General features: G+C 34.2%; 1 protein-coding gene across 4 annotated transcripts in view; it reads left to right on the top strand.

Moving 5' to 3' along the window:
* The first annotated feature begins 5,227 nt into the window (after positions 1-5,227).
* Glra2 (glycine receptor alpha 2) overlaps positions 5,228-15,683 on the top strand; it is a 192,090-nt gene continuing 181,634 nt past the window's right edge. Inside the window, exons 1-3 of one of the 4 annotated variants that reach the window (XM_004874862.3) lie at positions 5,228-5,484; positions 5,964-6,140; positions 8,455-8,588. In XM_004874862.3, the coding sequence (XP_004874919.1) occupies positions 6,073-6,140; positions 8,455-8,588 (202 nt within the window). In that variant the 5' untranslated portion in view covers positions 5,228-5,484; positions 5,964-6,072. Of the gene's footprint in view, positions 5,739-5,963; positions 6,141-8,454; positions 8,589-15,683 lie in introns of those variants that run through there. The other 3 variants (XM_004874861.4, XM_013069303.3, XM_021252221.2) reach the window with 3 other exon arrangements.

The raw sequence follows: 15,683 nt of genomic DNA, 5'->3' as shown, positions 1-15,683 counted from the left end.
TGTAAGTACATAAAGGTCATATGGGCCAGCAAGTGACCATGAAAGTCAAGAGCCATTGTGGACTCTACAGTGGTAGCTCAAATGTTCCAGTTTTCGGGACAGACTCTACCTGATCCCTATGATATTTGTTATGATTAATTCTACCTGGCAACTTGACTGGTGAGGAATATAGAGAACTTGTAAAGCACTATTTCTGGGCATGTCTGTGAGGGTGTTTCTGGAGGCTATTGGTGTGTGAGTCAGTGGGCTGAGTGGGGAAAATGTGTCCTCAGTGTGGGCAGGCACCATAGTCACCTGGAGACTCTAGCAGAATAAAAAGGCAGAGGAAAGATTAATTCATTTCCTCTCCCTTGGAGCTGGAATATTCTCCTACTCTTGGACATCAGAACTTTCTGGCCTGAGACGCCAGGGTTTACATCAATGACCCTCTGAGGCCTCAGTCCTTCTCTGGTTCTGAAGATTTCAGACTTGTACTGAGCCTCCCATGGTTTCCAGCTTTCAGTCAGTCATCTGTTGTGGGCCTTCACAGCCTCCATCATTACATGAACTGATCCCTCTAATAAATTGCTTCTCATCTATCTAGCTCTGTACACACAATATTATATATAGTTAAGGCATGGTAATCACTATTGTTGATTTCCTGAGTTATATGGTGTAATAAACATCATAATGACCATTCATTCTCATGTCAGAAGGTTTTCTCATCTGGAAACCCATTCTAACTTAGGGCCCTATGGTGGGAAGGTCTGTTTGAGGCAGGTGAATATCTCCTATAACTCAAAACGTGCTTTTTATCAAGTTGAAATTGACCTTATTATTATCTGTAAGGAAGCATTCCCTAGCAACTAAAGATTTGTTGAAACAACTTCTTTCCCTCTCTAATTTGCCTCAAAGCCTCAATACCTTTCAATTGTAAATTAATAGGCCATTTCTTAACCTCTACTTCATTTTTTTAAGTGGAGGAAACAATATCCGTATTTGTAAAAGACCATATCTATATACGAAGATTCACAAGAGTTCACTAGGGGTTCTGATTCAAGATACTGATATATTAGACATCTTATTATTCTTTCCTTCAGGAAACTGACTGTGAATGTTTGTGAATATAATTGTGAATGTTTGTATCTTAATACAATGGGGGCCAAAATGCCACCTGAAAAGGCCACTTACTGCAATGAAATGGAATCAGAACACAGCTATTAAAAGTAGTTGTGGGTATATGGTAGTCTCCTAGTGATTTGAAAATTAGCATCAATCACACATGATGAGAAATAACTGTTCACTTTGGTAGTCAATACAGAAACTATGAGTCTGTCACTTAATCATGAAGACTAGGGAAAACTGATCACTTTACATGAACTTTAGATTCCTCATTGGAAAAAATGTGGATATCAATTAATTTCTGCCATAGTAGATATTCTGAAGGCTGCGAAGTAATATATAGACACTAGAGATTCTTAAGGCTTATTTATCCGTAGATGATACTGATGTTCATTAGAAATGTTTGTTTCTATCTATTCAAAACTTTTAATTATAAAGGGACATATAGATAAAATATTGCATTGATAATTATAATATCACAGGATGGGTCAAAATATTCTCATTGATAGGAAGAAAAGTACAAAATGAGGGTGCCACATATCTAAACCACTTGTAATTTGGTGAGTTAGAAGCATAGGAGGATTACTACAGCATTTCATTGCATCACAAATAAGACCTTTCCAAAGCTCCTGAGATTTACTGTCCTTTAAAGTAGAATTGTCCAAGGGACAAAGTCAAAACATAAAGTTTAACAGTAAGTAAATGCCAAGAACTGAGATTAAGAGCCTAAAGCACTTGCTTAGCTATGATTTCATGTGATTTTAAGGTGTATTCGACAAAGAAATATTTTTGCATTTTACATGTTATGGGAATGAGGCTCTGATGGATTAAATGAGTTGTACAAAGCCACATAAAAATGATTATTAGAGGTAGAACTTGAATTAGGTACATCAGGTTCATAATCTTCTACCTTGATTTTTTTTATTTCATATTGTAGAATGCTGAGCCATCAAGCTTAGTTTCCTTTCAAATGGCCCCAGTTTTTACTTGTTAATTTTCTAATAAGTAATTTTTGACACAACTATTTGTGAACTCTACATATTTACAGATATTATTTTGGTTAAGTAGCACTTCTAGGTATGTATCTAATTTTTTATCATAGTTACCACTAATACTATTAGGATTATTGTCATTATTATTGAATACATGGGGATACAAGTGGTATACCAAATGATCTCTTATTCCTATTCAATGCAAAGCTCATTATCTAAACAAGTAATCACACACATATATACATTCAATGGTGAGTTGCAGAGTACTAAGAGACTGTAAAAGGGAAAGTTGACAGATCGTGCAACTCAGGGAAGTCCTTCTTCAGGAAATAATTCTTGAGCAGAGATTTGAAAACTGAGCTAGTGCTACCAAGACAAAAATGGGAATCATGAGCACTCCTTGGCATTAAATAATATAGCAGGCATAAGGGTCTTTAAATATACTAATATGGTTAGAGGAGAAGGAATGAGATGAATAGGAGATAAGATGAAGGACAATTTAGGCAGAAACCATGTGTGACTTTTAGGTCATGTTAAGTATTTCCTTGTTCTACTCAGAGATCAATAGAGAGTTATAATATTTATCAAGGACTGTGACATAATCAGATCCTGATTTTGAACAATCATTGTGATTGCAGTGTATAGAACAAAGTGGAAGAGGGTAGCTGTTGATACAGGCAGAATAGTAAGGTGACTGCTACAGCACTACAATTAAGAAATAAAGATATCTCACCTAAGGACATGGAAGTTGAGATGGAGGAAAGTACAGACTTAAGAAATTTTGGGGAGACAAAATGAATAGGCCTGAGTAAAAAAGCGGGTATGGGAAATGATGGAGAGGGAATTTCAGGGATGATGCCTTGGCCATTGTTTGGTGACAATTAAACAGCTACCAAAAAATGTGATCAGGATCTGGAGGAATGGGCAAAACTATGGTTTTGACTTGAGGAGTTTGAGGAGATTTTGAATCATTTAACAGGAATTATTTAGGAAGTAGTTGGATGAATATGTCTGGATAGATAAACAAGCATATATTTGTGTATCATTTGCACAAAAAAGACAACGGAAGTTACATTGTCATATTGTCTAAGAGAGTACAGTATGAGAAGATAGGTTTTAAAATATAGTCTTTAGGAAATCCAACTTTAATAGACCAGATAGAGAAATTTATGGCTGCCAAGGAGATAGAACAGAAGACAAACTGGGAGTTCATTGTGTCACAAGAGGAAAGTACTTCAAGAAGGAAAAAGCCAGTGATTCTAGGTACCATGGAAATGCCAAGTAAGGTGAGAATAGAAAAATATCTTTTGGTTTTAGTCACAAGGAATTCATTGGTAGACTTAATGAGAGAGGTTTTGAGGATTGACTGGACTGGAATCCAAACTGAAGAGAGCTGAGAAGTAAAATGAGGAGGCTGGACTAAATCCTCTCTAAAGTCCTTTGAACTCTAAAATAATATGATGTCATTTCATTCTGCTGTCCAGAGCCTCCTTTTGTCACAAGTTACTTACCCTACTCCTGTTTAATAACATATCTCTGTTGTTGAAAGAAGCCTTTGTTAAAGAGTGTATGATTTAAGCATCACTAGAACCTTAAATTTGAAATAAATCATTTTTTCTACTTTTACATCTATATTTTGGAAAGAATCTTGAGTACAAAAAAAAAACTCAAATGATTTTTCCATGTAGCACCAATTAAGGAAAGATATTCCCAAGAATTTCTTTTATTTTGGGGGGTGGTCAGGACTGCAGGGATAAAATCAGGTCTAGAGTTCCCACATGAATAAATTTGGAAGTGCTGCAGCTGATTTGAAGCTACAGTCCAGGAATGTCTCACATTATGCCATACTATTTTTCTTTTAAATCGAATAACTTTTCTAGGCTTTGAGAGTTAAGGAATACATCTAAAGAATTGATTTGTATGTAAGCACAATGCTTAGGCAGTGACAAACATTCTATCTTGGTGGCATAGAAATCTGGTGAAAGGGCATATAAAGCCTTGCTACTCAAAGTGTGATCTGTGGACAAGCAGCATCAACTTTAGCTGAGAACTTGTTAGAAAAATTTCAGGCTCCAATCCAGACCTATTGTGTCAGAATTTGTGATTCAACTGGATATTTAGGTGACTTACATTAACATTAAAATAATTTCTCATTTTTTCTCACAATCTATAGAATTTTTTTGTTACTTTGCTGTGAAACTTAAACTCATCTAAGGACAAGTCAGTCATTTATGGACTAAAAACTAATGATATTATTCTGTTTTAATATTAAGTCCAGTGGCGTGTCAATGTGACTAATGTATACACTATGTATATATACATATTTCACTAATGTATATTTCACAGACAAAATGTAATTTACTCACTCAGTTCATGGTAGGATACAATTTTATTTCCCTTTCCCAAAAGCTACTAAGTGTGTGCATTGAGCTATCTTCCTTTCCTCTTTTCATTAATACTTGCAAATTTAATTTGAGATAGCAGGGTTACCTGTTGTGGTTTTGTACTACATGTATAAACATTCACTATTTTCAGTCTCTTTAGCTAACCGAGAAGTTCTACACTTTATTTTACGACCCTTTGGGATGATTAGAATCTGGAAGGGGCAGAAGAAACTACACTCCCAGCCACTTTTTTTGCTCCATTGCTATCATACAGCCCTGTCCTAACCTTTAACCAGAGCAGATTGCTACTGCCCCCTGCTGGCCAATTGTCTTTTCTTCCCTTCTCTACACATCTGTGACTTGAAGAGAATGTCCAAGGATTTTGAGCAACTGAAGAAAGCTCAGTGGAAGGGGCTTTCCCTAGTACAGAGGCAGAGAGATCCTTTGAGAACAAGTGGCTAAAATCAGACTAAAACACTTAAGAGGAGAAGAAAGCAAAAAAAAAAGGTTTCTAAATTAAGTTAACGATTTCCAATGAACCTTTTTTCTGTACACCAAGGAAATGTCCCTTCCTTTTCAGCACAGAACTTCTCTTTTGCCTCTGGCTTCCACCGACAAGGAGTGAATTATTCACACCCCTGTTACAATTTCAGTACTCCGAATACTGTTCTCTTTTTCCACAATTTTCTATCCCCACGCCTGAACCTTATTTATTCCCTTTTCTCTTCTGCTCCAAACTCCCGTCCCGCCCACCCACAGGCAGACTAGTATTTCCAGGAGCTCAGACCCCAGCCGCTCTCACCCTTCCCCTCTTCCCCGACCTCGGCTCTCCCTCTGTCATCATCGGACCCCTCTGCCAAACGACCAGTCAGTCACTCTTTGCCTCGGAACGGCAGGCACGTCCCCTCTTGATTGCCTCTCCCCGACCCCCGCCCCAAGCTACTGAAAAAGGAAACATGCGCACTTCAGAGCTAGGAGCTGTCCGAGTGCTGAAATTTATAGGCTGGGTAAGATCACGTCTCCGTCTCTTTCTGTAGCCCTCATTCCAGCACAGGATCTCAGTGACTATCCCCTCTTCCCCCTAAACACTCCAGCGCGCAGAGTCCTTTCTTTTCCCTCATTTACAACTTCTTTTGAAAAGAGAACATTTTCCAGAGAAAGGGGCTTTTCTAAACAGAAAGAATATAAGACAAAAGCCACAGCAACCCTACTTTCAGCATGGCATTGTCACCAGCCCCCTTTGCATGGTGATGTGATTAAGGTAGCAGCATTTTTATTATTACTATTACTATTATTATTATTATTATTATTATTATTATTATTCAGGAGAAAAAGCTGGGGGATTCATCAGTTGTGAGGCTTTGTCTTTCCTGGGGTAACTGATGGTCCCGAGCCTCGGTTTGACCTGACCATGATACCCAGGATTGGCACTTTTTGTTTTTTCTCAGCAAACTGTACAAACCTAAATCTCTTTTTGATTTTCAAGGAAACTAGATTCCTGCCAGATTTTGAATCTGGACAATAAAGAGATACTTTGTCTAGCTTCTTTTTGGAATCATTTCGGAATATTTTCCACAAGCATCACAGAAACAGGAATGAATCGGCAGCTAGTGAAAATTTTGACAGCCTTGTTTGCATTTTTCTTAGAGACAGACCACTTCAGGTAGGTGAAACGACTTTGCATGCTGATATTTTCCATATGAAAACTGATTGAGAGAGAAACTGTCATGGAATTATCTATCTCTTCTGTGCCTTGTATCATATTATTTTAATTTTGTAGAGGACAGTTAAATTTCTTTTGTTCGTTTAAAAAGCTTAATTACGGTGGGAGGGTAATAAATTTTCAGAAAAGCAAGTTTTATGTTGTATAGCTGCACTCCATATATTTCAACACATATTTTCACAGCCAGTGTGATATTAAGGTAATCTGATGAGTTGCATACTCTTCATCTTTCTGTATAAGGTCGATATTTTTGTTCTCAAATTATTTTGGAAATCATTTAAAGGTATTATTGGGTGCAATGTTTTACACATGGTGGAAGGGGTTGTGTTAATTTGCCAAGAGTGTGCTCATCTTATGTAAAATATAAAAGAACCCTAATTTCAGCCAACTTGGGACTTTATTATATTTCGTCAACTAGGAAGGAGCATACTATGAGAACTGAAATTCGGGAATTCTCTTGGAACATCACAAATGTCTTTTTACCAATATATTCTACTGTTTAGTCTACTGGGAAATTGATTACCTACCAACATTCAATGAATATGACATTTTTGTATTTATGTCTGTATGGCAAAGGAAGTGTGCAGAGTTAAAATAGTGAGAAACAATTACTTGCACACTTTCATTTCTACATAATTTACTAATTACCAAATCAATTGATACTTCAGGGTATCAATTTAAGTACTAGTAAATGAAATAATCATCTAACGGCAAAGAGTTGAAAACAGAATAGAGAGAGGAGATGCTCTTACAATAGAGTAGAGAACTCTTTCATTAATTTTTCACCCAAATTTCATGGTATTTTTTCACAGAACCAGGAGAAAAGGAACACATAGAAATAGTATTGTGAATAACGGGAAAACCCACTATGCTCCTTTCAGATTCACACCTAGGATTAAGAAAGATTGTAGGCTGGGTGTTATTAGAATCATCATCATCATCATCATCATCATCATCATCATCACTACCACCACTATCATAATCAAATACTATTTGATTAATCAGATGAATCTGCTTAGGGAATGTGAGTATTTCTGGACGATTGCATCAATTTTTAACTCCTACCAAATGTTTATATCATTTTTGCACACTTCTTCTTTGAAAAACAGGAAAGAATGTGTCTTCAGTGATAGAATTAACAAGACTATTTGTTAAACTATTGAAAACAAGCCTGGTGAAACATATTCTTCACTGAAAGAAATCAGCACAATCAATGACTATGAATTGTATTTTATTATAAATCAAAATGTTTTTGATAAGCACTTTATTACTTTTAACACAGATATGATAATCTGAGAAATTTCCTGGTCAACTTTTTGTGTTTTGGTTATGGAAAAGACAAAAGTAGTTTAGAACTGTTTTTTAAATTAATACTTTATTGGAGAGTCAATAATTTAAATGTTCACATATAAATAACTGATAAAATGATAAAAGTAAAAGACAGGCTCATTCTTGACCTACTTTAAAATTAAGTTAAAATTCCAAGTAAAGATTCTCTTTTAAACATCACACTGGGAAATATTAATAGCTGATAAATGGAGCAGAATCTAGCAGGTGAGAAAATAAGCAGTATGATAATTAATTGCACTATTTACTTTGTTCAGGCCATCTTATGTATTTCCTGCAAAATATTTTTAAATGTTAAATGGTGCTATGTATATTAGTGTAAAACAATGTTAATTTACTCAGATTTTCAGTTTTTACTGCCTGATATGTCTGTGTAAGAAGCCAATTTTTGTATATTGTTACAATTTCAGGTTATTTATATTTGATGTTTTGTAAAACTCAAATTAACAAATATACTGTACGATGGATGAAATAAATGGCATCTGCATAATTGTTAAAAAAATTTAGTGAGTAATGCTGGAACAAATTTTTTAAGTTATGATTTTAAGTCACTACATGAATTTAAAAATCATGTTCTTCTTTTTTCTTGACAATCCTAAAAATAAGCAGCTTCAACTAGATGTCCATAAAATCTACAGGCTCAATTTATAGGCTTTGTCTGATATCAAACATGTTTAAAGTTTGGAAACATGAGAGATATGACTCAGGATTTATACCTCCTGTCATTTAAAGTTACTTTAGACCATGTACAAGTTCAGAAGTTGACCAAAGAGTTTGTATTTTTCTATTTTTCTTCTTGCTAACATATCAAATGTCTTTACCAAGCCATGATGTAACTATTTTGTGAGCATTGTTTCTCAGGGATTGAGAATGGAATTGTTGCTAAAACAGTTAATGATGTTTTTAGGGCAGTTTTCTGCAAAGATCATGACACCAGGTCTGGCAAACAACCTTCGCAGACCCTATCTCCTTCAGATTTCTTGGACAAATTGATGGGAAGAACATCAGGATATGATGCGAGAATCAGGCCAAATTTTAAAGGTAAATGTCACTTAAACTGATGTTAAAGGCTTCGAGAAACCTTCTAGATGTTTGAATAGTTTATTCTGACAATAGGTTTATAGGATTTTTTTTTTTTGCAAAATGGAAGCAACAAGTATGATATTTATTTTACTTTGCATTTTTTGAATTAGTTACTAATTGAAATATCTTAAATTTTACCTGTTACTTGCCCTGTTTAAAAACTTTTCTCATTCCTACCCTGTTCCAGAAATAACACCAGTGGCAGAGATTATTGCCACTGCCCCACCCCCTTTATGTGGGAGTGTGGCTGGAAGTGAATACAAGAGGAAATGTTGGCCTTGACTGACATGAACATCTACCAGGGTCCAATGATAGACAGACACAGTGGTTTCACCAAAATATTTGGTTTTTATTTTAAATATCTACATCAAAGTGAACTTTGAATCTCAATATAAGACATGCCATTTTTATACCCTTTCAGTCCTCTTAAATTTTATAAGTTGTGAGGCTCTAATTTAATACAGAAATTTTTGATTCCCACTTATTTAAACATTTTTATTATTTAGTTGAAATTATTTACTTGAAATTAATAAAGATTATAAAATGGTAAAATGCACATGTAAAAGATGTGCACTTTCTTTGTTCAAATAGAAGCAAATGGAAGAGATTCTGTTTTTGTTTAACATTACAAAAATGTACTTAATAATCTGTACAAATCATTTAATCCATTGTGTTTATTTTTACTCTCAACCAGAAAAACTAATAAGAATCAATTATTAATGAAATTAAATTATTTTATGCTTTCATTTTTAGATACATATTTTAAATGGCAATTGCCTTTTAACTTATAATTGAATTTAATATAATGCCTTGTGAAGTGTTTGTATTATTTTATAAAATGAGAAATCTACAATATTCTAGATATTATGTAGTAATTTATGCAGTTTTGGTTTTGCTTATTAACAGTTTAATTGCTTTGCTTTCCTTGAGTTTTGATTAATTTTTATTATTGGCAAATGTAAGCTTGAAAACTAGACTTTAAGTTCATTTCTTCATTAAAGTGATACACCTCTGAATATACCCAGCTGTGGGCACATTTCATAAAGAAATATGTCAGAATTTTGGTAAAACAAGTGTTTTTATGATTTTAGAGTACTTCCAAAAGAGACAAAAGAATCTTTCATTTCACCCCATTTCCTATAATTTTGTATTCATTGCTTTGGAAGTCAATGTTTGAAATAAAATCCTATGACCAACAAGCCAAGAACCAACTTTCAATGGGATTGCTCATTCACACATTTAATCAACAACTTTTGAGTCTGAATTATATGCAAAATACTAATTTTTGGGTGCTTTAGAAAGTTGAAAGATAAAACAGGCTCATGTAGTTCCATCAGAAATTTCAGTGGGGAAGAGCTATTACATGAGAAATAGTTAAGTACCAGCAGGAACAAAATATTATACAGAAGAAGCACTACATGCATGCAATACTGCTGGATTCTATGAAATGGAGAGATAATTTCTTATTAAGCAATTCATGAAAGATTTCATAGAGAAGATCCAGAATTTGAAAATTGTTCAAATTTATGAGCTATCTTTGATCACAATTATTACTCATTTCTCTCAAGAAATAATTTTTCAAATGAGCAAAAAAGTGCAAAGCATAATAAATCAAATACCTATGATGCCTTTGCAACTTTAAATGATCACACAGAATAAGCTTTCAGGGGTTTTTTCCTAATTCTTCTGGGGATATCACCCTTTGAAAATAACATGTACTAAAGGATAAATGAATGAGGAGAAAGTCGAGTTTAGCAAAGCATTGCCACATTTTTGTGGTCTATCAACTACATAAAGGCCTAAATACAGGGTATTTTAATGATTTACAAAAGAGAAATGGGGTGGACATGATTTCAAATTCTAAAAATAATGATATTCATTGAGTTTTCTCTTCCCTCTTTAACTCTCGACTTCAATTAAAACTGCTATTCCTTCATAAATTTTATTTATATAAACCATTTATATCAGATCAATTACTTGACATTAGTCAAAGTTCCCTTCATTTTAGGGAGCCTGGCTTTTTCTTTTCTTTTCTGTTTTTTTGGTACCAGGGATTGAACTCAGGATCTCTGCTTGCCAGGCAGGCACAGTGCCACTGAGCTACATCCCCGCCCTTGGCTTTTTGAATGTAAATGATTCTCCATTATTTTAGTGTAAAATCATTTCCACTCTTTTGTGTTCCCAAAGAATTTTGTAAGTATTCTGTGGTGCTTTTCCACATTTATGTTTTATCCATCTGTCCTGCATTGTATTTAAGAGTGCATAGATGTGCCTTATTTATAAATGTATATTCTTTATTTACATGAAATATTGATAGTATAAACAAAAGGTTCTTCTTTTCTCCAGAATGAGGAAATATAGACCAAGAGAGGGAAATACAGATTAAATATGAAGATCAGTGCTTTCAGTTAGTTATAATAAAAGTTGAGGGTGGGAAGTTTGGCAGTAGTTAAAATGGCAAACAAAAATGATCTTAGCTGAACTGAAGAAAAAGAGAGAAAAATCATAAATATTATGGAACTTGAAACATGAAGAAGACTAGGAAGAACCTAATAGTACTTACCATACTAATTTAGTAATGTATCAGTCAGAAAATTTACATAGGAGTTAGAAATGAATAGTAATTAGGAAATGCAATTGGACTAGAATAGTGATATCCTCCCTGTAAATGCCCAAAGGCAAATTGGCTAATATAACAATAAACATGATGATACTGGCAATGACAATAAAAATGATTAATACTAGTGATTAATAACAGTAACGGTGATTAATAAGACTATAGAAGGAAAAATTTCACCATAAAAATAAAAGCAAAAGCCACTTATGGGCTGTTGAAGTAAAGAGTGTGGCTATTCTAGAAGCATTATTAAATATTAGCATATTTCTCTTTTCCTTACTTCCCTGTATTAGCAAGAGAAAAATAAATAGATGTGCATAATTTTTCTTATTGGGAGAAATTTTTCCTGCATACTTTCAAGTCGGTAAAATATTGCATGTCTATTTCACATCTCTGACAGGTTCTGAAAGATGTCATAATGAGCACATACACAAGAAGAAATATGGGTGTATGCTAGAAAAGGAAACCAGAAATGATTCGGACTTAGGCTCTGTAATTGAGAGACATTCTTAGAAACTATAGAAAAAATAACTTTTTTGATGTGCCAAAGCACAAGTGTATAAACAAAGTCATGAGTCAGAGTTGCCAATTGAATTTTATCTATAAGATCTATAGAGACCTGGATTGGAACTTGTCAAAACATAAATTTTCCAAATCCTCACTTCAGATAAAAACACAAGCTATTTACAATTCCCTGATTCTAAAACCATGGTAAATGTTGATTGTATAATGACAAAGGACCCTCTTTCCTTACTTGAGGGATTTGTTTCATTTCAGTTGATTTATCATGGTGTTATTCCATCATCCTATCAGATACTCTTTTGTTGGTATTGTATCACTTTAAACATTAAGCTTTTAATGAAATTCTCAAACCTTGACAAAATGCATTTGTTCATTTTTTCTCTTTTTGCACAGACACATATATGTTTTGTTTGTAAACAATATTAGCTTAGGGTTGTATCCTGAATTTCACTTCAATGTGATAAAATATATTTTACCTCATTATTATTTTGGGGATAGGATCTGGAATAAATAATACCAAGAAATAATTATTTTCTCCACTTCTTAATATACACAATGCAAACTAATTTTTCTACATCTAGAGACCTTGCTTTGAAAGTGTGATGTAATACATTTAAACCTACATTTGCATGCATTATGGTTGCCTGCAATTTACAATGAGTTAGAAGCTCAAGATTTGTTTCATATACAGTTTATGTAGCATTAGATCCACTTCCATGAAACCAGAGGTTTTCATGTTTTGCTCCTTGAAAATTCTACTTTCTGTAGCTAAGTGGAACTCAAGTTCAAATGTGAGTCCCAAACCCTATAGGGTATGTCTGGACACAAATGTTTAGTAGGGACACTTGAAAAGGATGCTTTTGTCAGTTAGTGATACTGCAGTCCCAGCATGACCGTTTCTTTGATCATTCTGGTGGATGTGGGCATTTGACATAACTATGGACCCTAAAAAAGAGGACTAGAATGAGTATCTGAAGCATTAGCCTTCAGTGCAGAAAATATCACAAACCTTCAGACACCTGGAAGGGTAAGGCCGTGGTCATGCTGAGATTAAAATTTTATTAGGAACTGCCAAAAACAATTGGCTCAAGTATAAATTGCCTTGGTGTGGAATTATGTGGAGTATCTATTGGGAATTTGCCTTCTTCACATAGGAATTCCTATTCTCCCTTAATTCTGGATCTTCCTTAATTAACCAACAGACTTGAAGTAAGTTGCCCCTTAAGTGCTAAAATGAAAAAAAACACAATAGAACAAAGTCAGTGTTCAAGCACATTAGAGTTACTCAGAGAAAAATGAATTTTCAGGTGTCTATAAATGTCAAGCATGAGTCAGAGTTGTCAATCGTGAATACTTTTAAAGGATATAAATACAGCATGTGATTTTTGAGACATTATCTTTTAATAGTGATAACAACATCCATTTCAACTGGCTAGCCCTAAGCCCAATTGCAAGACAGTTGACATTTCCACTAGCGAAATTTGTTCTTGGTTGAATACATAGAAAATAGCTACCATTGGGGACCATTTGTTGGAGAAACTAGAAGACAACTAAGGGCAAAAAGAAAGAAGGAAATAAAATTATATAGCTGAAAAGAAGAATGGACTTATTTTAGGATAAATTATTATAAAATTACCTTGCAAAGTTCAAATAGTGTGCTTATCTATCCACTTTCCAATGTCTGGAGAAATATGTATGAATAGTATATACACAGACATACATGCTTGTATATCCATTATACATAGGAGATATACCAGAGAGTTGAAACACTGGTGGCCTCTGAGAAATGAGACTGGATGCCTGGGGTACAGGGATAGGAGGAAAAATTGTTTGTCTCTGAATGTCCTTTGAATTTTGATCATTACATTTATTTCCAATTCAAAAGAATTAATTGTTAAGTACTTATAAAGAGGTAGAATCCAAGGAAATCCTCCCTTGGGTAGCATGGCTAATGTAGATTAGAGATTGTGTCATTTTATCTGAAGCAACATGCATATGTCCTGATTTCAATAATACTCCAAACATCTGCTTGAAATCCCATGCCCAATATACTTCCCAAAGTTGCTTGCTATTACCATGGCTAAAATCACAGCACTGTTGTTTCTGTCTTTGTGTTACAGTTCCATCACATATTAAAACCACATGATAGAACTTAGGGTAAGCCTAATCAGTCACTTTCTCCATTAGTCTAGAATTAGAGGAAAACATGTGGTCCCTAGCTATCTTAGGATGAGATAACAAGAGAAAAATTTTAGTGAAAAAGGCTGAGAATAACAATGACAATTTTATATGCAATAGGTTTTTTTTCAAGAATGATGTTGACAAATATTTTTGGACATCTGAAATCCACTGGCTGTGTCATAATTTATTTTAGCTTTTCTGCGTTGTATGAACACCAATCTACACATTTGTATACACTAGGTTCCTATTGTAGGGCCACAAAATAATTCTCCAGGATTTGAGGTGGCATCAAGAAGAAAACATCTATAGCTTTCTAATGAACTCTGTTGAAGCATATTCCAGTAGGTGTGTCAGTATGTTTTCTATTCCATGATGACAGGGTAATGTAGTAGAAAGCATCCTGGACCTGGATCCAGAAGATTCATGTCCAGGTCAGTTACTTTTGAGAAAAGGTGTCTTCACACCTATCCATGTTTCCAATTTTCTTCTCCCTTTCCTTACTTCATTCAGGTTGTGCAGAGGATCAAATGAGATCATACACATGAATGAACTGTTTTTGACTATTAATATTATTATAAACAATTTAAATTATTGCCACCCTTTGAATTTTCTTTTATAGCCAACATTTATTACGTATTGTTCAAACGTCTCTTTCACGGTGATTCAGTTTTCATAGTTGTTTGATTTTTTTTTAATGGAAGAAAATCAGAAAAATCATCTTAGATTTCTATCAGAGAAACTATTATGTAGATGTCACATGTCTCAGCTGGTTTTTCTTTCATAAGTTTACTGAGAAATTTTTCAATCTGAAGGGTTATTTCATATTCCTAAATATGAAAAAAGAGATAGTTCCTTGTGGGAAAGATGTATCTTTCTCCATTCAAACCCCATTCTGGATTATTAATATTATTGTACTTGTTTAAAAAGTTGACCAAGTAAAAGATAAAGAACAAATTTCCCCTGGTTCTTGAAAAGAGGACCCTAACTTTAAGTGGAGATAATATGACTTTCATTTTTGATGTATCTTCTGGTCCAGTGATTGTAGTTGCAAGGTTAATTACACAAAAGTACCAAATTGATTTTCTATTTTAAAATTATTTTATTTTATTTTGAGACAGGGTCTCACTATGTAATTCAGGCTGGCCTTGAGCTCACTATGTAGCCTAGGTGGCCTCGAAGTTAAGGTGATCCTCCTGCCTCAGCCTGTCAAGTGCTGGGATTACAAATGTGCAACAAATGTGCATCCAGTTTAGAATAAATATTTTCAAGAGGACATTTGATCTCTATGACATGGCAGGTTAAGAGTACCAGAAATGGAAGCCCATAATTTCGTCTTTGAGAAGGTAATGCATTACTCCCTGGTGGATTCTGGGTAACCACATATACTTAGTTTTCATTATTGAATATTTTATCCTGATTTCTATAAAGCTTGCTGTCCCTTCCTATCTTGAAGGACACTTTAGTCCATTTTGCAGATAATCTGAAATTTTATTTACAAAAAAAATGATAGTGAAATCCTTATCATGATATTTTGGTACTTAATGACTGGGCATTATAATGTGTTCAGTTGGAGCAGTCAGATTTAGAGTGAGGAAAATATAGTCATTGGTTTGTTCTCTATAGTGTTGGCTATTTTTCTTGGTGCATTTGATCAGACAGTTTAGAATAGGGTCTTATAATACAGTGCTCATGGAAACATATCTGATCAAGTCTCATAACAAAGTCTCAAAGCA

The sequence above is a fragment of the Heterocephalus glaber genome, unplaced genomic scaffold (genome assembly GCF_053883595.1).
Source record: "Heterocephalus glaber isolate CG9 unplaced genomic scaffold, H.glaber_assembly_v1.0 deba00001594, whole genome shotgun sequence".
Classification (NCBI taxonomy): domain Eukaryota; kingdom Metazoa; phylum Chordata; class Mammalia; order Rodentia; family Bathyergidae; genus Heterocephalus; species Heterocephalus glaber.
Note: the sequence above shows the minus strand (reverse complement) of the source record. Positions and strands in the feature narration are given on the sequence as shown.